Source organism: Marmota marmota, unplaced genomic scaffold (genome assembly GCF_001458135.2).
Source record: "Marmota marmota marmota unplaced genomic scaffold, marMar, whole genome shotgun sequence".
Classification (NCBI taxonomy): Eukaryota; Metazoa; Chordata; class Mammalia; order Rodentia; family Sciuridae; genus Marmota; species Marmota marmota.
In genome coordinates, this window is record NW_025999853.1 from 1,301,251 (window position 1) to 1,327,633 (window position 26,383).

The 26,383-nt window shown below is 60.1% G+C and overlaps 2 protein-coding genes and 1 long non-coding RNA gene across 9 annotated transcripts in view; 2 read left to right on the forward strand and 1 right to left on the reverse strand.

Annotated features, from left to right (window-relative positions):
* Sstr3 (somatostatin receptor 3) overlaps positions 1 to 6,947 on the forward strand; it is a 7,967-nt gene extending 1,020 nt beyond the window's left edge. The window contains exons 1-4 of one of the 7 annotated variants that reach the window (XM_048801760.1): positions 7 to 333; positions 504 to 663; positions 1,295 to 1,444; positions 4,012 to 6,947. In XM_048801760.1, coding sequence (XP_048657717.1) covers positions 4,047 to 5,114 — 1,068 coding nt within the window. In that variant the 5' untranslated portion in view covers positions 7 to 333; positions 504 to 663; positions 1,295 to 1,444; positions 4,012 to 4,046 and the 3' untranslated portion in view covers positions 5,115 to 6,947. Of the gene's footprint in view, positions 1 to 6; positions 334 to 503; positions 664 to 1,071; positions 1,156 to 1,294; positions 1,445 to 4,011 lie in introns of those variants that run through there. The other 6 variants (XM_048801778.1, XM_048801773.1, XM_048801764.1 and 3 more) reach the window with 6 other exon arrangements.
* A 134-nt stretch (positions 6,948 to 7,081) lies between these two features.
* LOC125616471 lies at positions 7,082 to 14,030 on the reverse strand. The gene is made up of 3 exons (XR_007347097.1): positions 13,903 to 14,030; positions 8,373 to 11,567; positions 7,082 to 8,037 (listed from the first exon to the last, which is right to left on the reverse strand). It is a non-coding gene; the product is annotated as an uncharacterized LOC125616471 (long non-coding RNA).
* On the forward strand, positions 13,460 to 19,630 carry C1qtnf6 (C1q and TNF related 6). The gene is made up of 3 exons (XM_015482738.2): positions 13,460 to 13,610; positions 15,935 to 16,187; positions 17,450 to 19,630. Exons 2-3 carry the CDS (start codon positions 15,941 to 15,943, stop codon positions 17,995 to 17,997), a joined length of 795 nt encoding a protein of 264 aa, XP_015338224.1. The 5' UTR covers positions 13,460 to 13,610; positions 15,935 to 15,940; the 3' UTR covers positions 17,998 to 19,630.
* The last annotated feature ends 6,753 nt before the right edge of the window (positions 19,631 to 26,383 follow it).

Below are 26,383 nucleotides of genomic sequence, written 5' to 3' on the forward strand. Positions count from 1 at the left end.
GGTCCCCCTCTTCCTCCTTTTCCATTGGCTTCTCCGGCCCCCTCTCCTCTCTGCCCCCCCAGCTCTGCCCGCTGACCCCGTCTGTGCCCCTGCCCACCCCCCCTGCGTCCCGGAGGTGGGGGCGACGCTCCGACGCAGGTGGGAAGTCAGGCTGGAGTCAGATGGGAGAGGCTCAGGGGACAGATGTGGCTGTGGGCCTAGGAGGGGGCCCAAGCCCGCCAGCAGCCTAGAAGCGGGCACCTGTAGGGACCCCAGCTGGGGGTGCTCTGGGAGGGGGCGGCAGGATGATGAGCAGCCTGGCGGCCAGGAGGGGAGGCCTCTGTCCCTGGGCAGGTAAGGAGGTGGGCTGGGTGGTCCTGGGTGGGATGCCTGGCTCATGGCTGCCCAGGATGAGCTGGGAAGGCCCACGGGGGCTGGCAGAGGGTGGAGTGTCCCACTGAGCAAGGCGGGAGGGCCTCCGTGACCTCTGGGTGGGATGCTCAGAATCTTGTGTCTGATTCCAGAATCTTCGGGTCTAGGAGCAGCAGAATGTCGGAGCTGGACGAGGCCAGATGCTTCCTGTTACTCCACATCCTGGGCTTGGGGGGCAGCTCTCCCGAGCTCCTCTGTGCCAGGCACAATGCCTGGTTCACTCCTGTTTAATCTCTTCACCAACCCTGGGAGGTGGGTACATGTGTCTTCCCTTTAATGGGCATAAATGAGGTTCACAGAGGAGAAATGACTCGTCCAAGGTCACACAGCAATTTGGCAGGGCTTGTGGGGTGTGCTCCAATGGAGGTCAGACCCCAAGCTGAGGATGGAAATCAGTCAATACCCATTAGATGACCCAGGCCTCTGGAGGAAGGCCTGGGGTGCAGAGGCAGAAACAGCAGGGGCGTTCGGCCGGCTTCTGTCAGGGCTGCCTCTAGAGAGGCCAGCATGGCCAGGAGGTACTGATGATTAAGGAACAGAAAGAACTGGGCTTGAATCCTGGGTTCCTATTCACCAGCTGGGTGACCTTCTCCTGGTTACTTAACCTCTCTGACCCTCTGCTTCCTCCTCCCTCCTGCCTCCTGGGCTTCCTGAGCATTCCCTGCTGCGAGCTCCAGGCCTCTGCCCAGGAACAGTGTTGCAGTTTGAGCTTTGTTGCTTCTGTTAGCGTCTACTGAGTGCTGGGTGATGTACCCAGAGGGGTCCGGGGCCGAGGGACAAGGGAATGAGAGGGACAGGGTGTCTGGCCTCCCCGAGGGGCTGTCCTTGATTACTGTAGGGCTGGGAGCAGCTACTCACTCTCTCTTGCCTCTCTCCTCTCCAGAACAGCCTTCTGAGGAGTCCGCCCCCGGCTTTCAGCCGAGCTTGTGCCAAAGATAAACCAGACAGCGAGGAAAAGTCCTTCCCTCCCCAAAATGAGCTGATCACGCCCAGGATTCCACTCCTTCAAGAAAAGACGGCACAGAAATTGCAGGTCTGGCTCCCCACGTGGAAAGCTGTCATTTCCCGGTTTGTGGTGCCTGGGAAACCTGGACAGAGAGGGTGGGTGGAGGCCGGGAGGAGGCAGGGAGTCTCAGGGAGGCCGGGGCCGGGAGGGGCTGCTTCATCCCTGGGGTGAGGAGGTCTGCCTGGCACGTTGGCGCATGTGGGTTCGCCTGTGTGCGGGGCTGCAGGGCGCTGGACTCAGAGCTCCCCTCACTCCCCCCCCCCGGCTTCCCCTGAGGGCATGTGTCCCTGAAGCCTGGAAATTAGGCCTGCCTGGCTTCCTGCCCCTCTGGGGAGCCTGGTGCTCCCCTGCCTCCTGCAGCCCTGGGCTGTGATTGGCCGCAGTGGGTCCTCTGTACAGAGGCTCTGCCACCAGCAGTGGATGGGCGAGGTGGACGGTGACGTAGGGCACTCCCCTCCCGCAGGCCCGGGAAGCAGGACTTTAAGGTTCTAGATGCCACCGTTCCCTGGCTGCTGCTGGCCTTGGGGATTCAGCGTTCTCTGATTCAAGGACTCGAGCTTAAAGATCCACGAGTCCCAGTCCCCGGGCTCTGTCCTAGGAGTCTAACAGCCCAGGAGTCGGCCGGAGAGCTCTGCAGAGGCCAGGGAGCTGGCCAGCCGCGGCCCTGGGGCGGCGCCCCCCTCCTGACCTGGCCTTAGTCTGCGAGCCTGTGAAATGGAGGCCGGGTGGTCACGGGGGTCTTCCTGGGTGTGCCTTTTCTTAGCTGTGCACCGGAGCCTGGGGCCTCGCCTGCCTCCCTCCCTCCCTCTCACTCGCTTGTCCCTCTCTGTCCTTGTGACGCTACAGGCACCAGCTTTGCCTGGAGGGTGGCACAGTTGGATTCAGGGGTACACAGCTGGTGGCACCGAGCGCCCTGTAGCCCACGTCCAGATTCCCTGGCTCAGGAGAGCCCATGAGAGCCTGGGGGTGGGGGCGGGTTGAGGACAGGCTGGGGGCTCCCCGACTTCTGGAATCGGGAGGGTGCCGGGAGCTCAGGCAGCCTCGGCTGAAGCGGGAGGAGACGCGGCTCAGGGGTCCTTAGCCATCCTTGATGCCCGATGCCCAGCTGGCACCAGGAGCCGGCTCCATGCTCACCCGCCCTGAGGCGGTGGCTGGGGGGTAGGGACCTCCCCGTCCCAGGAGCTGTGCACCTTCCAGTGGGGCCATGCAGGCACCAGTCCCACGGGAGGGACTTCAGGCCTGGTGCCGGTCAGCTGCAGGAGCGGGAGGAAGGGTGGTGGCTGAGAGATGTCCTCCCCCTCAGGGTTTGTGCAGGGGAACCAGAGACAGCCAGGGCCGTCACTAGGAAGGAGGGGCGCAGTGGAGAGTCAGGCCAGAGACAGTCAAGCGCTCAGCCTTGGCCAGGCCTCCCTGGAGCCGGAAGTGCTGCGGAGGCTGCCAAGGCCGAGTCCCCTCCCCAGGGACCTGCAGTACCATTCCCAGCAGTCCCAGTTCTTCACGCTGAGGACCGTGCTCCAGGTCCCTCTGACTGACTCAGAGGGAGTGGCTGCTGTGTGAAGTGACAGGCAGGGGACAAAGCCAGATGGGGGTCTCCACGCTAGGGAGACCACAGTCTGCCCGGGGAGCCTGGGGGAGCCTGGGCTGCTTAGGCAAGACAGAGGCTGCCTGGGCCCCGGGGACGGCGGGTGCCTGCGGTGCAGGGGGTGCCCTCCTGCCCGCGCTTCCAGACCCACCTGGGAGGTCCTGTGCCCCTGCCTGCAGCTGGGGAGGTGCTTCTGTCCAGCACCACCACACGTGCTGTAGGGCCGTCCATTCCCAGTCGGCCTGGAGGAGAAGGGCACTCGGGCACCCATGCCATGCACAGTCCCCTCCTGGCCGGGCCTCTGAGCACAGTGGACCCAGGCAGAGAGTTGCTCATGGCTCTGACTCCCGAGGGAGGGGCACCTCAGAATCTAGCTCTTCACTTCATTTGATGTCAGGAATCTTCCAGAAAAAGACCCAGACATGGTCAATTCTTTTTTCCCTGGTACCAGAGGTTGAACCTAGGGGTGCTTAACCCCTGAGCCCCATCCCCAGCCCACTTTTGTATATTTTGAGACAGGGTCCCACTTAAGTTTCTCAGGGCCTGGCTAAATTGCTGAGGCTGGCCTTGAACTTGGGATCCTTGGGGCATGGTGGATTTCACCTGGAGTTTTGGGGGTTCATGGATCCTCTGAGGTTCATCTAGGGACCCGGATTGCAGGTTGAGGATTTGAGATGTGAAGAGTGTTTTCCAGATGAGGGGACAGAGCCCTGTAAGTGCATTGCACCCAGGTGTCGTCTGTGGAGGGGGCAGGAATTATTTTATGAAACGAGAGGATTTCACGTTCCACCGCCATTCAGGCGCGTGACCGAGCACAGTCACTTTTCTCAGTTTCTCATCTGAGAAACGGGACAGCACCGTTCAATCCTGCTGGGCTGGCACAGTGACCGAGGAGAAGGTGCATCAGGCCCTGGGTGCGGCTGCGGGAGGTCTCCAAGGTCACCACAATGGGGGAGGGGCGGCACAGAGCCCGCCATCCCCTGCCATGACTGAGCAGTGTCCTCCTCTCCAGGCCACTAGCTGACCGTTGCCCGGCTTCCCTTGGCTATGGACACCCCTGGCTATCCTTCACTGGTGCCCACGACCTCGGACCCGGGGAACAGCTCCTCGTCCTGGCTCCTGGATGTCACTCCGGGCAACGCCTCCTCGGGCGCTAGCCCTGCAGGGCTGGCTGTCAGCGGTGTTTTGATCCCTCTGGTCTACCTGGTGGTGTGCGTGGTGGGGCTGCTGGGCAACTCGCTGGTCATCTACGTGGTCCTGCGGCACACGGCCAGCCCGTCGGTCACCAGCGTCTACATCCTCAACCTGGCGCTGGCCGACGAGCTCTTCATGCTGGGGCTGCCCTTCCTGGCCGCCCAGAACGCCCTGTCCTACTGGCCCTTTGGCTCCTTCATGTGCCGCCTGGTCATGGCGGTGGACGGCATCAACCAGTTCACCAGCATCTTCTGCCTCACGGTCATGAGCGTGGATCGCTACCTGGCCGTGGTGCACCCCGCGCGCTCTGCCCGCTGGCGCACAGCGCCCGTGGCGCGCACCGTCAGCGCGGCCGTCNGGGCGCCCTCGTGCCCGCGGCTGCAGGCGCCCTCGTGCCCGCGGCGGCGGCGCTCGGAGCGCAGGGTCACGCGCATGGTGGTGGCGGTGGTGGCGCTCTTCGTCCTCTGCTGGATGCCCTTCTACGTGCTCAACATCGTCAACGTGCTGTGCCCGCTGCCCGAGGAGCCCGCCTTCTTCGGCCTGTACTTCCTGGTGGTGGCGCTGCCCTATGCCAACAGCTGTGCCAACCCCATCCTCTACGGCTTCCTCTCCTACCGCTTCAAGCAGGGCTTCCGCAGGGTCCTGCTGCGGCCGTCCCGCCGCGTGCGAAGCCAGGAGCCCGCGGCCCCCGAGAAGACGGAGGAGGACGAAGAGGAGGAGGGAGAGGAGGGCGGGGAGGAGGAGGAGCAGGGAGGGAGGAAAGGCCAGGAGATGAACGGCAGGGTCAGCCAGGTGGCGCAGCCCGCCACCAGCAGGCAGGAGCAGCCGCCTGGCAGAGCCGCCAGCAAGGAGCAGCAGTTCCTGCCCCAGGAGCCCTCGGCGGGGGAGAAGTCCAGTACCCCACACATCAGCTACCTGTAAGGGTCCTGGGAGGAAGGGCGGGGCCTGCGGCAAGCCGAGGGCATCCTGTCTGAGGTCTCAGAGGACCGCCATGGGACGTTCAGAGGCCTGCAGTGAGATCCCACTGCTGGGTGGCCCTGGCAGGTCGCTTACCCTCTCTGGACCTTATTTCCTTCTCTGTAACTCAGGGGTGGGAATACTGAGCCTGGATGAGCTCTGTTAGATTGAGGGGTCTGGAGGCGAGGCTACTGGGCTGACCTTCTTGAGTGGGGCCCAGGTTAGGGGGCTCTGCGCCTCTCCCTCAGAGATGGAGCCTCCTGGGGATGACAAACCAGGCCTGAACTTTCTGGGCTCACACTCAGGGATGTGGGAGATGCTGGGGAGCAGACAGGAGCCCCAACAGAAGAAGTCAAAGTCTGGGGGAGGGGAAGTGGAACTGCTCAGGCCCCAGGTCAGTTCTCCCTGGCCCTTGAGGCCCCCTTTATCTCTGGCCTCACATGCTGCCAACTCAGTGACCTCCAGGCCCTTGTGGCCCAAGTGGTCAGCGCGGGACCGCGCCTGCTGCCGAGCGTGAGGAGAGGAGGCAGATTTTCCAGGAAGTCCAGCTTCAGGGTGTCTTGCTGCCTGGGCCCTTTTGAGGCCCGGGTCTAATCTTGTCCTTGTGATTTTATATTCCTTTTCTTGGAGAGGGACTCCAAGCTTGGGCCACCCAGAGCCTAGCGGGGTCCTGTTGAGGTCAGCCACTGACTTCAGGCAGCTCACTGTAGGGGCTCCAGAGCTGCCCAGGTCGTGGAGGGCTGCAGGCATCTCCTACAGGACCAGCCCGTCCTCCTCCTTGCGACCCGTGTCCCCTCACAGACAAGACGGACATGACCCACACAGATGGCACAGGAAGGCAGAGTTTCTATGGAGCAGAGCTGGGAGGGTCACAGGGGAGGTTAGGGGAGAAGAGGAAGAGGGGGAGGGACAGGAAGAGAAGGAGGAGGACAGGTCTGTTTTGGGACCTTGGAGCCGTCCTTGGCCCCTCTGGGCTGGACCGAGGCCCTGGGAATGGAGCTGGCCCCCAGGGGCAGCGGGAAGGTTGGAGAACTTCTGCAGGCTGGGGGAGCCGGCCTCTCTGTTTTCTGTATTCCTGGGGGGAATACAGGGAGCAGCCGCTGTCCAGGTCCCTCTCAGAGCTGACCCTGTAGGGCCACCATGAGGCTGGCCCTGGGGAGGGGGATCCTTCTGCTAAGCCCCCCCCCTCGCCCCCACAGAGGGCAGGCGCTCCTCAGGGAAAACACAGGAGCCAGGAGAGTGGAGACCTGGTCTCTGGCTCACCTCAGGACCCTTACTGGCCTTAACCTCTCTGGGCCTCAGTTTCCCCATCATGAAACAGAGGTGACATCCAGTTTGCTGCCTGCTGGGATCTGGAGAGACAAACAAGTGAGTGGGTGGGTTACCGAGCTCCTGCCAGGGGCACCTTGGATCATGAAGCGGGCGCACCTCCCACCCCAGGGCTGGCCTGCACCCCTCCTCTTTTAGCAAGTGGCCTCTGTATTGGGCTTTTGGAGGTGAGAACACCTTAGGCCACGAAGAATGGGGATTAGGAGGCCAGAGGTCAAGGGTCAGGGAGGCAGGGCTAGGAGAAGGGAAGTTCCCACACCCAGACCTCCTGGCGGTTGGAGGTCAAACACCCAGCTCTGGGGCTTGGTCTGGGGTTCCCCTGAGGAGAATCTGAGGGTCTCCCCTGGCTGACTCTGCGCCCCAACTCCTGGCGCAGGTCAGCAATGGGGATGGGGACTGGTTAAGACATCTTTTACTACTACTTCTGCCCCTAGCACTTGTCAATAAAGACGGTGACACATGACAAGAGCGATGGCCTGGGCCTGCTGGCTACTGTGTGTTCAGATGGGTGTGAATGTGTGGGTGTGGGGGGCCCACATTTTTTTCTGTACTGGGGATTGAACCCAGAGGTGCTCCACCACTGAGCCACACCTCCAGCCCTTTTAGTTTTTATTTTGAGACACTGTCTCACTAAGTTGCAGAGTCTGGCCTTGAACTTGCAATCCTCCTGTCTCAGGCCCCCGAGCTGTTGGGATTACAGGTGTGTGCCCACATTATTACTTTATGGGATGACATGACTTCACGTTGCAAGCACCTTCCAGTTTCATGAGGATGCTCACTTACTTCCTTGAGCTTGGTGTCTTAGCTGAGAAACAGGGACAACTTGCTGGATTTGGTACATCAAGCTCTTGGCTGGGGTACAGGAGGTCTCCAAGAGAGTGGTGGCACAGAGACAGCCATCTCTGGCCATGAAGGAGCTGTGTCCTCCCTCCCCCAGGTCACTGCTGAGGTTGACAGGCCTCCTCTTGATCACGGACCCCTGCTTATCCACCGGGTGCATGTGAGCTGGGAACACAGTGTGCTCTATGTAGCCGCTTCTTTTTGTGTGACTTCCCAGAGTTCAGGTCCTTCAAGGGGCCTAGCAAATGCCAGGCCTGGGCCACATCCTTACAGATGTCGATCCCAAGGCCGCAGGTACCATTTCTTCCTATTTTCCAATTAGCGAATCTCATAGAAGAAAGCCGATTGGCTCCAACGCTCGCTGGGCGCGGTGGTGAAGGTCTGGTGAGCGCAGTGCGGGGCCGAGTAGGTGCTCGGGACATCTCAGGTGAGCGTGTCTTGGGGCTTCCCTGTGGCAGGCCTGCGTGGAGTGAGCGCGGAGGACTCCGGGAGCCAGGGCACCGTGTGGGAGCCAGGCCACCTTGTCGGGTCCCTCCTCTGGCCCCTTGAGTTCCATACTTCTCCATACCGTGTCACTGCCTATGTGTGCCCCCAGGCACGCATGTGTGTTGGTGTCCTTATCCCATGTATCTGACAGCCTTGTCCCTCCCAGGGCAGGACGTCGCCTGATGCGCCTTCATCTCGGGCCTAGTCTCTCTGCTGCGCGCTCTCCCTGTACCTGGAATCAACGCACGAGCAGGACCATTGCGTTTCACACCTGCAGAGGGGGCTGCGCACACCGTGCCGCTAAGCCTCCTTTGGAGTTCTGCATGGCAGAACTGAATCATGGGGCAACTGAATAAATGGGTGTGTGGGGCTGCGGAGGGGGATGGTCGGGGAGACTGAAGGGGCTCCATTTGGCATTTGGGCTAGAATCTATGGGGGAGGGGAGCCCAGGGGCTGCAGGATGAGGGGAGGGTCTGTGGCTGAGAGGTTGAGTGGGAAGGGAGGGACCACCCACTCTATCTGAGTCGTCCTCTCTAGCCATCCAAGTTGTCAGACTCAAGGCCTTACCTTGAACTTGTCTCTCAGAAGTGGTTGCCAGGCAACAGCCCACGTCCACCAGGCTCTGGGCCACAACTTGTCGTGTTGGCATCCGCATTGCCAGAGAGCATCTGGGAGTCACAGGAGCCGTGGGAGGGGAGGCGAGGGCCCTCAGATCTTTGGGTTCCTCCTTGCTTGGAAGGGGTGATAGAGGTCACTGACCCAAGGGTAGGTGACAGCCTGGAATGTATGGGACTCCTGACTCAGAAGAAAACTCTCATGAAGCCAGAACCCCAGGCAGCAGCACACATGGCTTCCTGGAGTTGTGCAAGGCCACCGGCCACCAAGGCCTCAGGCACTCCTTGTCATTGGCAGCCCTGCTGACAGTCTTGGTGGCTCCACTGTGGGGCAACGAATGCCCTGAAAGTCCCAGGACCCAAAGTCAGGAGTCCCAGGTCCTAGGCCCCTCTCTGCCATAAGCCTCGGGTGGCCTCCAGCCATTTATGTCACCTGTATGCACATAGTTCATTTTGTTAACAAAGGTTTTTCTGGCCACCAACTATATGATGGGCCCCGACACAGGGTTGGAAACCAGGAGGCCATGGACACAGGACTGTGCCCCAGCACTCATGAGCTGCCACCTGTGGATCACTATGCTCTGGGCTCTGGGCGAGCAGAGCTGGGCTGCACTGACCCGGATGTTGCAGCCTAAGGCAGGGATCTGGGTGCGCGAGCCCTCGGGCTGAGGAGTGAGTAAGTGAAGGAAGACAGAAGGTGGAGGTGAGGCTCGCTCCAGGGACAGGTGGGGACAGGCAGGGCCTGCTGGGGGTTAGTTCCTATTAGGGCCTGAACTGTATCCACTCGAATTCATAGTCAAAGAAGTCCTTACCTCAGGACCTCAGAATGTGACCTTCTAGGGAATAGCATTGTTGCAGATGTACGTCAAGGTGAGGTCAGACAGCAGCAGGGGGGTCTCCTGATCCAATGGGACTGGTGCCCAAGGAGAGGAGAGATTTGGACACAGAGGTGCACACAGGGAGAATGCCACAAAAATACGGAGGTGAGGTGATGCCTCTCCAGCCAAGGACGCGAGCGGTGGCCAGCCAACTACCAGAGGCCAGGAGAGGAGCATGGACCAGGACGCCTCCATCTGGGACTGCCAGCCTCCTGAAGCCCGAGGCAGGCCTTTGTGGTGTCGAAGCCTGCGGGCCTGCCCCGTGGAGTTAACCGTCTACCCTCCCGGGTCCCTGGAGGATTCCTTCCCTCCTTCCACAGATGACTTATCGGGTGCTGTCAACTGCCCAAGATGGAGAGCAGAGATGGACAAGGCCTGTCTTCTGAGAGCCAAGGACGTCCCAGCGAAGAGGCAGTTCTGAAGCCCATGACTCCTGTTCCAGGTGGGAAAACAGACCTGGGATGGGAGGTGACGCGTACAGAGCTCTGCAGAGGAGGGACAGGGCATGGCCTCTCGGCCTTGCTTTCTGCTTTAATGACCAGGAAATGTGTCAATATTTACTCATGGGAATGGCAGGCCCTGCCACGCTGGTCAGCACACCCAGAGCAGGCTTGGTGTCTCCATATGCAAGACCACAACGGTCTCTACTCTCTGCTATGTCCCTACCACCTGCTCACAGGGCCGGGAGGGTCTCGCCCTGCTCTGGCCATACTCAATGGCCCCTATCTATTATGGGATGAGGGAAGAACACGCTTGCCTGTTTACCTGGGCAAAATGGCAGGTGGGCTCTTGGCCATCAAGATTTAAACCCTAGCTGCAACCCTTCTTAGCTCTAAGTGCCTCTGAGCTAGCCTTGGAACCTCTGAGCCTCAGTTTCCTCATCGGCGAAATGGGCTCCACAACCCCATCTCACAGGACCAGGAGGCGGAGGCTTGTTGGCTCCCACCGGGGTCAGCTCTGAGCCCTCTGTCCGGCAGGGGGCGCCACGGGACCTCAGGAACGTCCCCTTTCCCCTCGGCGCCCGCCCCGCTAGGACTCAGCCCGACTCAGCTCCACTCGGCCCGCTCGGATCCACTAGGCCAGGCTCGGCTCTGTTCGTTTGGGGCCGTCTGGGCTCGGCTGGACTCGGCTCTATTCGGCCGCACGCGACCGGACTCGGTTCCGCTTAGGCAAGCTCGGCCTCGTTCGGATGTGCTCGGCTCGGCTCGGCTCGGTGCTCGCCACCGGGAGCTTACGGCTCAACGTGTCGGGCTTCCGGGGTGCAGCCCGGGCTCCCGGGGTGCAGCCCGGGCTCGGGGACCGAGCTGCTTGCTAGCCCTCGCGCAGGCTGTCCTTGCGGGTGGATCCCGTGTGGCTGGGTGCTGAGGGTGTCCTGAGCGCGGCCGCGGTCGTGGAGATGAAGTTCCGTCAGGGTCACTCAGTGTTGGGGACTCGGTGGAGCCGACCGGGGCTTCCCCCGCTGGAGGCCAGGCAGAGTGGTGCTGCTGGCGAGAGGGACCCTGCCACTTTGAAGGGAGTGCTGGCACTGAGGAGGAAGTGGGTGAAAGGGCGCCCCAGCCAGCCCCGAGCGTCCCTTCCCGTCCCCTGACCTCTTCCTTCGGAGGTGGGACGGGGCTGGTGGGGTGCGCGGCTGCCCCAGTCCGGGTCGCAGTGCAGGCTGCGGTGCACAGCGGCTCTCCCCAGCAGGTGGCGCTCACGCTTCCCTTTGTGTAGTGATCAAATTGGCTGATGACCTTGAACAAGTCGCATCTGTAACTTGCCTTTCCTGACTTACATCATTGACCCCAGGAGTCATCGCGGCTGCCTTCTAAGTGGGGGTGGGGGGGAAGGTTGGGGTGGCAGGTGGAGCACAGCTCTCATCTTCACAGGGGTCAGGCCTTCTGCACTGGGGTTACGCCTGTGCCATGCATGGCAGGGTGCAGAGGACATGCCAGGGACCCTAGGCTTCCACACGGGGGTGTGTGGGAGGAGAGTGGGCACATAGTTCACCATATTCAGGATTTAGCCCGGCAAGCCCTGGTGGCAGCCATCTGCAGCGACCCTGCTGCCTGTCCACCTGGTGCTCAGGTTCTTTGTGTTCTCATGCCCATCTGGCCAGGGCACGCCAGGGCTCAGGTATGGAAACCTGCCCAAGGCCACCCAGCTAGAAGGAGGTGGAAGTAAGCCACAACCCGAGTTTGTCTGCCCCAGGGCCAGCGCTGTCTCCAAGCCACCTGCCGAGGAGACCCTCATGGCTCAGAGGCCGCAGGTCGATGCCCAAATTCAGGGATCTGCAGGGCAGAAAGAGTGAGACGAAGACTGTTGAAGTCGGAAAGTCCCAAGCTCTGCTTTCTTGTCTTGTTCTATCCCTAGCAGCTGCTCTGGACCCAGGGGACAAGGCCCCTTCTCTGAGGCGTCACATGGCTGGAAACCCATGATGCTCGCCCTGGGACTGGCCAGCCCTCCCCTCCCCAGACCTCAGCCTCCTCCTCTGTTAAGTGGATGGGCAGCTTTGCCCTGCAGAGGGGCTGCGGAGTGCAGAGGGCGCACGCGCTCACACACGCCCCACCTCCTTTCTCTCCATCCCCCTTCCAGGTTTTCCAAGCCCCAGGCTCTGAGAGACAGCCCAAAGCTTCCCCACCCCCATCCTGCTGACTCAGCCCTTTCCCCTGGTGGTGGCAGTGTGGGGAGGGTGGCCGCCCGCAGCAGACCTGGCTCTGTGCCCTGGGAATGCTGCCGGAGGCAGAGCCCTGCAGACAGCGTGGCCAGAGTGGGCCTGACGTGGGTCCCCGTGGCCACAGTCCCTCCAACTGCTTTCCTCGGGTCCCTGGTGGCCCTCAATAGACCTTGGGCTCCACGGCACTTTGTGGATGGGTGGGTGGGTTGGTGGCTGGGGGGGACAGCACAAGGCTGGAAGTCAGCGGAGTCTGGCTCCCATCCCAGCCTGGACTCCACTCTGCTCTGTGGCCTTGAGCCAAAGCCTTGGCCTTCCTGGGCCCCAGAGTCCCTGCCGGTCAGATTAAAGAATCGGCTTAGCTCATCTGCGAGGCTTCTCCCAGGCCTGACGTTCTGCTGTTTGACTGTCCCTAGAGATGACTGTAGTCACGGGCACACAGCCCAGGGGCTGCTCCATCTTCTCACTGGGCACTGTGAGTGTGGACTGGGTTTAACCTGCAAAGCCCAGATGCCACTGTGTCCCCTCGGGGCCCTCCCCTGCCCATGCATGGCAAAGTGGGCACTCTGGTTGGCTGAAGAGCACTCCGGCTCTGCAGGGCCTGGGTTCCTGTCCACTGGCTGTGTGAAAGTCACCCAGACTGCAGGACTCCAGCTCCCTCCCGAGCCTGGGGGAGCACCAGCTGAAATGACAGTAAAAATGTCCCTTGGGAATAAAGGCTCCTAGAGAGACAGCGCCTGGCCCAGGCTGTAGGTACTCAGTAAATGTGGAACAGCAGGTACGAAGGGTCTTTGGGCCTCCGGGTCTCTAGCCCCAGGAAGCCGGAGCCAGGAGCCAGAGCGGTAGCCTTGGCCAGACTCCCCTCGCTTAGCCAGAAGGAAACTGAGGCAGGAGCCGGGGCACACAGGCTGCTCTCCTGTGGATTTGGGGGATCATCTCTGTGGGGGGTTGGCCCTAGGAGACCAGGAGGCTGGAAGGGCTTTGGTACACATGGGCAGAGGGACCTGGCTGCCCACTCAGTAGGGACTTGGGGAGGTCATGTCTGTCCAGCCTTTACCAAGCTGTCCCATGGGCCTCCTATGGAGGGTCTGAGAGGTGAGGTCACTGATGGGTAGCAGGGCAAGGATTTGAGCCCGTGCTCCAAAGGACAGTGCCAGCGCCCTCACCTCTAGCCACCCTTCTTCTGTGGCTCAGCAGACGGCTCAGGCTCCTCTGGGGGACCCCCGGGTAGGGCTGGAAGTCTGCAGTGTTACCTCCCCACTTCCAAGCATCTTAGGGACTCCCACTCCCCTCCCTGTCTCGGTTCCAGTCCGCTCGTGGAGGGTGGAGGGGCCGTGGACTCCCTTCTGCTCTGACTTTCAGGCACTGACTCCCCCAGAACCCCACCGGACCAGCAAAGAGTTAAGCCAAGGAAATCCCAGCCCCTGTATCTGGTGGAATCCAGGGCGGCAGGGGAGGGGCCGGAGGAGGGGCAGTGGGAGGCCAGCTGGCTCCTCCGCCCTCCGCCCTGCGCCCTCCTCCATCCCGCCGGCCGCCCGCCCACTGGGGCCAGGGGGTCTGGGCCAGCAAGGAGTTATTATCGCAGACATGGGCCAAGGAGCCAGAGGCCGCCCAGAGGCCCAGGGTCGGTGAGCCACAGGGCGAGGCCTCAGGACACAGGGTGAGTGTGGCCACAGGCTCTTCTGCTTCTGCCCAGGGGCTGAGGGGCCTGGGGTCAGAGCCTGGGGTTCTTCTTCTCTCCCCTCCTCCTGGACAGGCCCTGCTCCCCCACCCCCTGACCAGGCCAGCCCCTGGGGCATCCCCTCCCCTCCCTGCTGGCCGTGGCCAGGGGCTCCCCTCAACGGTGCTGGCTCAGCTCCAGCCCTCGGTCTAGCCCAGCCCACGGGACCCCTGCCACCCCACCCCAGAAGACCCAGCTCCCCAGCGGAGGCAGCAGAGACCCCTAAAGTCACCCGATGCCATGGCTCCCACACTGGGTCTGTGCCTGGCAGCCTCCCCGGGCGGCCAGCAATTCTAGCTGTGGCCACCGCTGCAGCTCTGCTTCCTGCTTCCTGCTCCCTGGGCCCCCGCTCTGCGGCTCGTTGTGATTCCCATCTGGCTGGGCCAATAGGGAACAAAATTGTCTCCAAACAGTGCCAGCCCTCTGGAAAAAGTTGTGAGCCTTCCGGCCCGCGCTGGCACAGGGAAGAGGCTGCCCCAGGCAGAGGAAGGAACAGATTCTTACAAGTCTTTGACAGGACAGGCACTCTCCCTGCCTGTGGGCCTCTCAAATAGTCATCTCCTTGGCAGGGAGGTGCTGTCAGAGAACAGGAAACCCAGAGAGGTTAAGTCAGTAGTCTTGGGTTGCACAGCTTGGAAACGACTCAGATCTCAGTTCTGAATCTAAGGGCTCAGCTTTTCCCACAGGATGAGGCCACACCTATGGCCAGAAAGAAGAAGGGGAATTTGCTCAGAGCTGTAGTTCATAAATGAAAGGGGAGGGCGATAAATCTGAGGAGTGCAAGCCTGTTGAGCAAATTCAGGAAGCCCCCACCCCAGGGTGGGCAGAGAAGAGCTTGGGAAGGGTCACCTCCAGGAGCGGGGTGGCTCTGGAGACTCCAGTCTGCTGCCTCCCCTGGCCCCCAGGGCTCCTGCCTCTTCAAAACCCAGCTCCTCCCTCCGTGCTCGGCTGAGCTAGCATGGCATTTCAAAAGATCGCTTTACCCTCTCTGGGTGTATTAACCACAGAAAAATATTTTTGAATTGTACTAAATGTTAAGGGAGAACATAAAGGAAATAAACAAACAAGAGCCGGAGTGTAAAAACCAGTCTGGTTTCAAAAGCCGAGTTTCTGAGTTTCTGATCCTGCGATAACTGGGTGGTGCCAGCCCCCAAGGAGGCTGCCACCACCTCAAAGGCTTGCTGCCTGGCTTCCTGCCCACTCGTCCCCAGGCCGGCTCCTTTGGCTGGTGGCCAGGCTGCTTCCTGCCCTGCTCCTGCCGCTCTGGACCTCTTCATGGCCACGGTCAAAGACAGATCCTCACACCAATCCTTGGACTTTCCTAGTCCTGCTTCTTCATTCCAATTTACCACCTTGGCAGCTGATTGGCAGGTCTACGATGATTGACACAACTACCTTCCAATGACCTAACTCGCTCTGAGCTTTCTCTGCGGAGCTCAGGGTAGGGTTGAGTTGCCCAGATTGCTGACTGCACAGAGATGCTGTGTGAGATGGGCTTACACCAGCCTTGCTAAGTCGCACACCTGTAGAGTGGCGTTTCCCGGAAGGGGACGTCTTGGTTTCTAATTTGTCCATCCAGAGGGTGCCTTCTCTACTTCACAGAAAGGTGCTACGAAGGCTAGGATGGCCTGCAGCCTCGACTCAGCATGCCAACCTGGGTCCTCCAGGATTCAATAACCATCACCACGCGTGACCCCTGCGTCTCTTGTGTACCTTCCTTGCCACCTGCCGAGGAGCACTCCTGTTCCCTTTGCCGGGACCGTGGAGTTCCCAGGCAGAGCAGGGCCAACCACCCCTCTTCTCTCCTGAGAAGCCGCATGCAGGATCTCTTGGGCTTGTCCCCAGTGGCTCTGACTCCCTCCTGCTGCCCCGGGCTGGGCAGAGGGTCCAGAATGGAAGGGAGAGAGGTGTTTTCTGGTCTCCTTGGTTACCGTGCATGGGCCACTGGGGCATCCTCCTCACCCTCCCCCAGCCCCGCCAAGGCCCCTGGGACCCTCGTCCGCTTGGGTCTTCAGAGGGGCATCCTCCGGTCCTGCCAGCGTGTGGCAGAAGCCACATGGACAGGCGCCCACTGGGAGACTCAGTGTCCAGGCCGCCAGTCGGTGTCCTCAGGGAGCTGGCGTCCCTGTGTGGCCTCAATCTTCTTGTCTGTTAAATGGGGGCCCGCCCCTGGCTCCCTGGCTTATGCAGCAGCAGCCACCCTGGGCGCTGCACATGGAGATGTTGAGTGAGATGTGGTTTCTGTTCCTCCGTCCTCTTTCCAGGTCACCATGGGGACACCTACCCTGGGTCCCCTCTGGGCAGTACTCCTGCTCCCTCTTGTGGTGTCTGGGGTCCCCACTGAGGAGCCCACCTCCGGGGAAGCTGTGGCCTCCAACCTCTCTGGGGGCTGCCAACGGTGCTGTGACTCCGAGGACCCCCTGGCGGATGCTGCGGAGGTGTCCCCAGCCTCTCCATCTGCCCTTCCCTACATCCTGCCCGAGGTCAGGCCCTACATCAACATCACCATCCTGAAGGGTGAGTCCCACAGGTGGCTGGGTGGGACTGTAGGGGACAGAGAGGGCCTGGGGGGAGGTGGCGGAGCGGGAGAAGCCAGGATGGGTCTTTCTGTCACTCACTGTGTGTGGAGCACCCAGTGTGTGCGGGGGACTCCGAGTGCAGAGGCTGGGGCAGGGGCCACAGCACGGGCCGAGGCCCCAGGGCAGGGCCTGAAGAAGCAGGGAAGGGGGAGGGAAGCAGGCCAGACCCCCTGAGCCCATCTCTGCCAGTCCCCATCAGCACCCTGCTTGTCCCCCAGGGGGGCAGGTGGTGTTGAGTTGAGGAACCTGATTCTACTTAGGTTTCAGGTGGATCCTGCTAATGTCATGTGCAGAACAAGTGGCAGGGGACAAAGGTGCAAGCCGGAAGCCCATGGGGGCCACAGGGCCGTCCAGGAGAGGGCTGGCTTCCTGCCCTCTACCATCAGCCATGAAGGAAATTACTTGGGGCTCTGTGCGGTGATGCCCTGGCCAGGCCCTCTGCCTCCTTGGTCTCCCTCTTTGCGCACACTGACCCCACGAGGCGGTACTTTATCATCCCGCCCACTTGGCAGATGAGAAACCGAGTCTATCCCACTCTGGTGGTCAGCTGGCCTCTGAGGCCTCTGCCCCAGATGTCACCTTCTTGTCTTATGGTCAGCCTGGAGCAAGGACTGGGAGGTGTGCCTGCCTGGGGACTTGGTTACAGTCTACTGGCCCCCAGGGCAGGGGAGTTACAGGGTAGATGGCCCCACCCCTAATTGCAGAGTTTGCCTTGCGTGTGTCCCATGTCCCCATGCTTTGTGGGGGGCTCACCAGCTTGCCTGTGAGGCCCGTCAAGGTGCAGGCAGGAGAAGCAAAGCCCACCCAGGACCTGCCCCACATCACTGTGTGCGCAGTACGGACCCCAGAGCTGTTGGATTCTGTGGTTTTCCCGGGGGAGGGGGGGGGCGGTTCTGGGTTCCTTCTCTGGGTCACTAACGAGTGCACCCCCACGCCCCACCTGCCTGCCAGCCTGGACAGTGGCGGCCTCCCTGCTGGGGAGGAGGAGCAGGCTGGTCTGGGGACGGACCATATCTTGAGTTGTGGAGATGGTCGAGGCTTCTCCTCTAAGGAGGCTCTTGGGGAGGTGACGTCGGGTGTGCAGGGGGTCACCATCAGTGCCGGGGCTTACCGGCCCCACACAGGGGCGGAGCCTTCCAGAGCAGAGTCCTGGTGCCGTGCTCGCTCGTCCATTGACGCTTCCCCTTAACATCTCCACAGGTGACAAAGGGGACCGTGGCCCGCTGGGCACCCCGGGGAAACTGGGCAAAGAGGGTCCCCGAGGGGACCGTGGCCCGCAGGGTGCCAAGGGCGCCAAGGGGCAGGCTGGCAGCCCGGGCAGCCCGTGCCAGACGCGCTCCTCGGCCTTCTCCGTGGGCCGCAAGACGGCGCTGCACAGCAGCGAGGGCTTCCAGCCGCTGCTCTTCGACACGGTCTTCGTGAACCCCGACGGCCACTTCGACATGGCAGCCGGCCGCTTCGTGGCGCCCCTGCGCGGCCTCTACTTCTTCAGCCTCAACGTGCACAGCTGGAACTTCAAGGAGACCTACGTGCACGTGGTGCACAACGAGGCGGCCGCCGTCATCCTGTACGCGCAGCCCAGCGACCGCAGCATCATGCAGAGCCAGAGCGTGATGCTGGCGCTGGCGCCGGGCGACCACGTCTGGGTGCGGCTCTTCAAGCGCGAGCGCGAGAACGCCGTGTACAGCGACGACGTGGACACCTACATCACCTTCAGCGGCCACCTCATCAAGCCCGAGGACGACTGAGCGCCTCCTGGGGCTGCAGCCGGCTCCTCTGGGAACAGGGTCTCTCCTCACTGCCACCTCCACCCGTGCCCCCAGCGTGCTCCTGTCCCTCTGTCCTCTCCTGGACTCACTTTCTGACCTGAGTTTTCTAGGCCTCTTCCAACCTGGAAGCCGAGCGTGTCCACCCCGGGGACTGTTCCCCGGGTCTGGGCCAGGGCTCCGGCTTACTGTCTAGATCCTGGGCGATGCTGATGCTGCTGGTCTGTGGACCATGTTTGAGTCATCAGGTTCTAGAACTTTCCCAACATTCTAGTCCTTCTGAACATTCTGGAATCCCCCCTCCTAGGATTCTCCCCACATCCTCAGATTCTCCCGTCACTCTGCACTCTCCCCCCCTTCTGTTCTCTGTGCCCTTTCCCCTCTTCTCTCACCCCCTCTCCACCCCTATCTCTGCACCCACCTTTCATTTATTCATTCATCAAACACCGAGCACTCACTCCGCCAGGCCCTGGGAAAGCTGAGGTAGTCAGACCCAGGCCCTGCCCCCTGCCCCTTCCCAGTGTCCCCTGCCCCTGGTGAGCCCCCAGTCTAGCCCTGGTGGGGGCGGGGGCAGACACCATGGGTGCTCTGGAGGTCTGAACCAGATCCTACAAGGCCGAGAGCTGTGTCCACGCAGGCCCGTGTCTGGGTGTGCAGTCAGTTGGGTCCTCATTTTCCACTGCTCCCTGATGGCACAGGGTCCCCAGGGTGGAAATGGAATCCTCCTCCTGTGTGTGCCCTGCTGTCCAATGCCCGTCAGAGCAAACCCCAGAGGGGCCTTCCCAGTTCAAGGGTCCTGTGAAAAGACCCAGGAATTGGGAGCATTTGGGGGTAAAGCACCCCTGTGGAATGACACCAGGCTCCTGGCTTCCCACAGAGCTGGTGTAGGGACCCAAGAGGACTCCCCGACTTGTCCCTGGCTCTCCCCCACTGTCCTGTCCCAGGGCTCTGCCAGGGCCTCGCTCAGCCCCTCTTGCCAAAGGCATCTGAGCCTGTTTCCCAGAACTTCCAGCCACTGGCAGACACCCATGTCTGACCCCAGGTGCTCTCCAACGTTCTAGGTCCCTCTCGCTAGCCCAGTGTTCCTGACTCACCAGGCTCTGTCAAGGTGCTAAGGCCCCAGGGGGCAGCTCCTGTCTGCACAGCCCCTGCCAGCCTGGCAATGGGCCAGGACGGAAGGCTCGGGCTGTGGGGCCCTCAGCAGGTCTGGGAGCAGGGGCAGCAGTGTTCAGGTCATTTGTCCCCCACCCCAGCCATGCCGCCAAGAGAGGCCCTGGAGAGGCCAAAGGAAAGCAGGACATCAGGCCTCTGTCTCTCTCCCTTCTCCAGGGCGCGTGGCCTGGTGGCTGCCAGCCTTCCTCTGCCCCAACCCAGGTAGCCTGACCTTCTCCCCAGAGGGAGGTCACCTCTGCCCACTGGTGCTTCTGCAGATTCTGGGGCAGAGGTGGCCTTGGGGGGTGGTCTCTGGTGCTCACAGCCAAGGGAGCTGTGGCCACGTGGGCAGGCCACGGGAGCAGGGCCTGCCATGTGCCACAAAGGCTGGTGCTATAAAACCACCCAGCCCTGCTGTGCCCTGCCCTGCTTGCCCAGCGCGATTAAAGGATGCTGAGTTCTCCTGGCGGCTCGGGCTGATTCTTTCTGCTCTACGCCCCTGGCCCGCCTTCAAGAGCAGCTGCTCCTGGTCCTGCTGGGGCCTGGATCCAAGATGCAGAGAGACTGGGGCAGCCCCAGGCTTCACTCTGTGCGTTCCCTGCCCACATAGAAACTGGCCCCTGGCTCACTCATAGCCAGTGTGCCCTGGAGTTGGTGGGACCAGCTCAGAGACCGCTGTGACCTAGGGAGTCCCCACCCTGAGCCTGAGTTCACTCAATACACAATGGGGCTGATGGCAGTTGACCTCATGGGGTGACCACAGGCTTAGATGGGTGCCAGCATTTATTGAGCACCTGTGGTGTGCACAGAGGCCACAGTGAAAGCACAGTGCCTCGCTCCCTTGGAGAATATCCAAGGAGGTGCATCCTAGCCAGTCACTTGGGTGCCACACAGACCCCAGCCCCTCACCTGGGACCCTGCCTCATGACTGCTGGGTTTGGTGGGAGGAAGACGCATGCTAGAAGGAGCCAACCTGCAGCTGCCCCAGACCAGCCCGGCCCAGCAGGGGAGGACACAAGGGCCCATGTCCTTGGGCCACCTGCACCTGATGCCCTCCAGCAGTCTCTGAGAGACCCCCACTGTCAGAAGCTACAGCGGGAGACCCCAGTCTCTTTGTCTGGGCTCCAGTCATTCATAACCAGCCTCTGCCAGCACCCAGCTCAGGCCCTGGGCTCCGGGGGAGGAGGCTGCCCCAGGGCCGGGAGCCTTTGGTCCTGGGTGTCCCTGGGGCTGGCAGAAGGCGAGGTGGCCAACGGTGGTCAGCAAAGCTTCTGAAACGTCTTGCCAGGCACCCGCAAGAGGACTGATGTTTGTCCTTTGCAAACTGAAGCTAGATTCTCTAGACGTCTCCAGGCCACGTTGGTCCAGGGCACCAAGCCCAGCACCCCAGCCCACCTCGGCCTCTGACCCCTGCATGGGCTTCCTCCAGCTGCACTTCAGACTCAGTCTCTGGACTGGCCAGTTTCACACTGAGCCTCAGACTTTGTGCCACCTGCCTTGGTGGCCTCGCTCTGACAGTGTAGGAGCCACTGACCTTGAGGAAGAAGGCGCAGGATAGGTAGGGGGCAGACTTCGGTGCAGCACACGTGACCAGAACGCTTTTGCCCAACACAGCGGCTGCTCAAGTTCACAAAGCAGAACAACAGACCCCCAGGGGGGAGTTAATAGATTTTCCACCAAAAACAAAGAAAAGGGAACAACCCAGGTAGGTAATGGCGGACAGGGGGACAGGCCAACCCCAAGGCAGCTAAGAACCCACTCTTAGATCCGCGTCTACACCCTGAAGTTCACACCTGTGAACACACCACCAAGGTGAGGCCCCCACCCGGCCTGGCTCATGGTGGGTGTCCCTTCCTTCCTCTTAATAACATCCATGGGTGCCGCACCTTGACCCCTCCTGAAATTGCTTTCTGCAACACCAGGGACCCTCATGGCCTGAGCTGGGGTCCACATCCCTTTGGGGACCTCCTTGGGATCCCTGTCCGGGTGACATCCTTTGGCGACCACGGAGAGACCGTGAGCCACAGCACTGACGTAGGTTTAGCCAAATGCCGAATTCCGTTTCTTTTGGCTCTTGCCTGGTGGTTGCCCTCTCTGTCGACTCCCTTCACGTCCAGTCTCTCACCCCCGTGGCCTGAGGTCCCCGCACCCCAGGAAAAGAAGGTTCGTTTACAAAGGCCCCGGGGCAGGGGAGGAGGCTGATCCCTTTGGCAAAAAACAAATCGGTGAAAGGAAAGGAGTCCCAGACTCCAACCAGCAGCCGCTCCCAGGGTGGTCCCTCCTGCAGCACCCCCCAGCCCCCCAGCCCCCCACCCCCACCCCCGTCCAGGGCCCTGCCTCCGGCCTCTCTTCCTCAGTGGACACCTGCTCTGCTGGTCTCTGGCACCTCCAGCCCTTGGACTATATTGTCATTTTCTTTTGAAACGGTGCTGGGGGGAGCGGGGGGGCTACAAACGTTCTGATTGTTTCCCCATGAAAGAGCCCGTCCTGCCCACTCCAAGGCCCATGGAGAGCACTGGCCCGCGCAGGGTGTGCGGGTCACTGGCGGAACTGTCCCTTTACCCCATCCCACACGTTGTCCTGACTCAAACACCAAGTGGATCCGCCAGGTCCACCGTCCTTGACCTTGAGGACGCTTCTGTTCTCTATATGTTCCCTTCCTCCTCCCTCCCCTCTCCCTCCTTTCTTCCCCCCCCCCTCCTTAATGCTGGGACTGGAGCCCAGGGACACTGTACCTCTAAGCTACATTCACAGTCCTTTTTATTTGAGACAGGGTCTCACTAAGTTGCCGAGGGTCTGGATAAGTGGCCCAGGCTGGCCTTGAACTTGTGATCCTCCTGCCTCCACCTCCACTGGACTCACACGGGTACCACCACACCTGGCATCTGCTCGCCTTTGAGTGGACAGATGCTGACACTGAATCACCTAGCACACGCAGACGGTGCTGCCCAGGGATCTGGAGGCGCCTCAGCTCAGGAGTTAAGATCTCCGACTGCAGACCTCTGGGCTTTACTCCAGCGTGTGGACGGTCTCCTCACCTGCAGCCCCTCGAAGCTAAACTCTGACGATGATGCTCCCAAGGCTTTCCAAGTCCTCGGAGCCGCGAGCTACCAATGTCTCCACAAAGCCTCAGACTTCCCAATAACAAGGAAAATATTTCCTAACCCCAGGGGAATGGACTCTCACTCCTGAGAGAAAAGAAGTTCTTTTGAAATTCGGGCTTCTGGGACCAGGAGACAGCTCGGGACTGTCCCGGGGAGGCCGGTTTCAGGAAACGTGGATGCTGTTTGGACTCAAAGCCAAACCACTGCACAAAGCCACACAAGGACTCAATTACGAGCCCTTGGACCGGACAGGAAATACAGGGAGCTTTTTGGAAACTCAGGACTTGTGGCTTTGTCCCAGCCTTGGGGACTCAGGACTTAGACAGAAAGACAAGGTGTGGCACTGGGGGGGTCCTCACTCGAAAACCGGGGGACATGCCGCGGCCAGTGGCTCTCATTTCTAAACAACCAGAGCCCCTGGCGTGCAGATGGCCTGGCGCCTGGAGCTGTCACTGCCACAGCTTCTCTGGTGACAGAAGTGACTTAAAGTAACCTCAGGATCTCGTTAGAGGCCCTGATCCCCACCAAGCTCAAATGGTATTAAATTATAAACTACAGGGCACCAGGCCCAGCTGAGGACGACTCTCAACGGGAAGGCCTGCCTCTGAGAGTCCTTGGAGCCACTCCCAGCTGCGGCCAACCCACGCCCGGGCCTTGCTTCCTGCCCCAGGGAAAGAGGGGACTGGCCCCCTCCTGCGTAGAAACCACGCGGCAGGTTCATCCCACGGACCCCAGCTTCATGCCCGGCCTTGACCCACCCCGATGATGGTGGTTTACAGACAGAAGCAGCCACAGGAAAGAAGGACGCGCAGGACAGCAGTGACCGCCCCCGGGAGGCAGTGCCCAGGTAGCAGTAAGGCATTGCACGGGACAGCAAAAGGGCAGTGCCCGGTAATCCAGGGAATACACTGGCCAGTCAAATTTTGCTAGACAAGCAGCACCTCAAGGTGTTTTAGAAATGGCCCTAATACCCTGACCCCAAATTTAGATATAAGTCCATGTTGTTCAAACGTTAAGGAGGAACGGGGAGCCAGGAGAGGTATCGGCCAACAGGACGGCCGTGGGTAAAGGGGGGAGGTCACACACGTGCACTGCCACGGGTCGATCAGCGCAAAGGTATTAAAGGGACCCAGGCCTCATGCTACTGGGGAGGGATGCCTTAGCCACCTTGGTCACTCATGCTCTCTGAGAGGTCACCAAAGCGTGTCCCCCTTGTCCCCATAACAATCGGGGGGTGGGTGAACCAAGCCACCACCTTAACTTAACCTAACACGAGGACGAGGCACGTTCCCTGGAGAAGACTGGCAGCTGGAGTTCACCCAGGTGCCTCCGGGTCAAGGATGTAAGGTTTTGCTGATCCAGCTTTTTCTGGTTGGATGGAAGCAAAAAGACCAGGAAGTTGCCAAGGCTCTATCAGATGAAATCGTTCTAGGTGTGGACTTCACTTCACAGTGACAGTGAACCTTCTTTTGTCTCCAAGGTGACATAAGATTTGGGGAGGGGGTACCAGGGAATGAATCAGGGGCACTCGACCACAGAGCCCCATCCCCAGCTATTTTATATTTTATTTAGAGACAAGAGTCTCTCTGAGTTGCTTAGGGCCTCGCTGTTGCTGAGGCTGGCTTTGAACTCCCCATCCTCCTGCCTCAGCCTCCTGAGCCGCTGGGATTACAGGCGTACGCCACTGTGCCTGGAGGGAGTGGCTTACTCTTTTGTACCTTTCGGCTTCCCCAATCATCAGAGGTTAAGAGGGGTAATTTACACGTTAAAGCCATGTTGGCAAAACTGGACTGGAAACTTCAGCGCTTTGGTTACGTCTGTTAAGAATCTGAATTTCCCTTGAGGAAGCCCTCATGACATACTGTTTGCTACTTCACGGCAGGCCACTTAGGGATCCTAGGACACGCGGTGATTAAATATGTAATCAACTTAGGCCAAGTACAAAAAGCCTTGATCAAATAAGATAACCATTCTCTGCTCCTAATCATGTAACTTACACCCCCAAAGTGCAACCTGGGGATCTTGTCTTACTGAAGACCTGGAAACAGATGCTCTCTCAGATCAGCCTCTTCCAGGACTGAAAGGCCTGTGAAGTGAAGCCACGGGCCATGCTTTGCGGACGCTGTGTCAAGGACAAACATTGTTTTTCTTAAGTCTTCACAGTAGCTAGAACCAATCAAAGGACTGTCTCCTCTTCCTGCAAGCCTTTGAGAGACTTGAAAAAGGGCAAAGAAAAGACGCTGGTCATCAGTACTCAGGCTGAGTCTCGTGAGACCTATGTTACCATTTTTTTGGTGCCGGGTTTGAACCCAGGGGCACTTAACCACCGAGCCACATCCCCAGCCCTTTTTTTGTATTTTATTAGAGACAGGGTGTCACTGAATTGCTTGGGGCCTTGCTAAGTTGCTGAGGCTGGCATTGAACTTGGGATCCTCCTGCCTCAGCCTCCAGAGCTGCTGGGATGACAGGCGTGCGCCACCGTGCCTGGCCCTACCTTACCATTAACATTAATACTCTCATTTATATTTTTTCTTCTTGTTCACTCTTTAGGCACTGTGTTATATGTTAGATAAGCGACCCTGTATTTGGCTCTGTTAATCCATTCACCTGTAGGTTTTCTTTAGGGGATGATCGTCTTATGTATGATTCCTCATCCCACCGATACCGACGGTGTCTGAGCGAGGCCCTGGTGTGTAGCATGGCAGGGTCAGGATGGCTTTCTGCATTAGGAACGCTTGTTCTCTTGATCCTGGGAGAAGTGCTACTATCTCAGCCTCTGCCACGTGTGGGAATTTGCTTTGGTCTTGGTGTTTTTACTCTGCTCCCCACAGCTTCAGTACCACAAGGTGTGTGTTCGTAAGACCCATTTTAGTCCTTCTTATTTTCTCTTCCTGTGAAGAACTGAACTCCTCCCTTGACTGGGCCCTGAACTATGCTAAAGATATTAACCAGGATGATGGCTGGACTTGGGGCCTGTTTCCCACCTCTGTCCTTCGGGGGTACCTTGGTGGGTGTCTCAGTTAAGTCTTCAAACATTTGTAAAAGAACAATGGCCGAGTCCCCCGTTTGGTCGGGTGCCACAGGTTTAATGGACCTCGGGGGCCCGTTAATACAACCTTCCCCTACAAGGCCACGGGGAAGTGGTCTTCCCTCTCGGATTCAGAAGCCCAAATCATGCAAAACCCCATTTAGATCCAGCACCCACTACACCTCTGAGGAGAGACAACACCCATAGGAACCTAGCAGGCTGTCCCCAGGTGCGGGTGACAGCACCAGGCTTACGCCCACCAAGACAACCTTGTCCAGTGGCTTCTCTCTGCAGGGGACAAAGAAACCATTTGTTGGATCACTGGAAAAACTCAGCCTGAAGTTTGGGTTGGACGCCTACAGAAAATCATCACATTGCTGTCCGGTTACAGGACCTAGGTCAGTTTACAGCAGGGGGACCTGGGGCCAGGAGCACCCAGCGGTACCCACTGGCTTGCTGGTGCTAGCCTGTGGCCTTGGTTGCTGCCAGGCTGGTCAGGAAGATGCACAACAGGGACCTGTGGGTACAGGGACAGTGGACTGAGGTTCCCACAAGTCGCCAATCTCTCCTCTGTTCTCTTTGGCCCATGGGCCTCCTCCCCCGACGTAGGACTAGAGGAGGTTCCTGGCGTCGTGGATCTCTTACCAGATTCACCCCAAAGGGAAATCCAAGGGAGACAGTCCCAGGTATTCCGTGATTGGATTCTGAGGCCAGGATGGTGAGAAATGCCATCGACAAACACAGTGGCTCCTGACATCTTGGCAGAGGCACCAGGCGGAGCCTGTGCAGTTGCTAATGCAGAACGTGATGCGTGACCCTGATGCCCCTGGCCACCCGCCCCGGTGCTCCTTGGCTTACGCCCACAGATGGGCGCCCTGGCTGTCCTGCCTTAGGCTCTCTTTGGGGGTTTCAGGAGTCTCCTGGTGGAAGAAAAGCCTTCTCTTCCCGGCTCCTAACGTGACGTTGGGACATTGGTCTGCTGTTCCGTACGTCGCGGTGTGGCACGCGGGCTGCACCAAGGACTTCGATGCCTGAACCCTCTTCTCCAGAACACCAGCAGCTGATGGCTCTGAGCCCGGTGTGG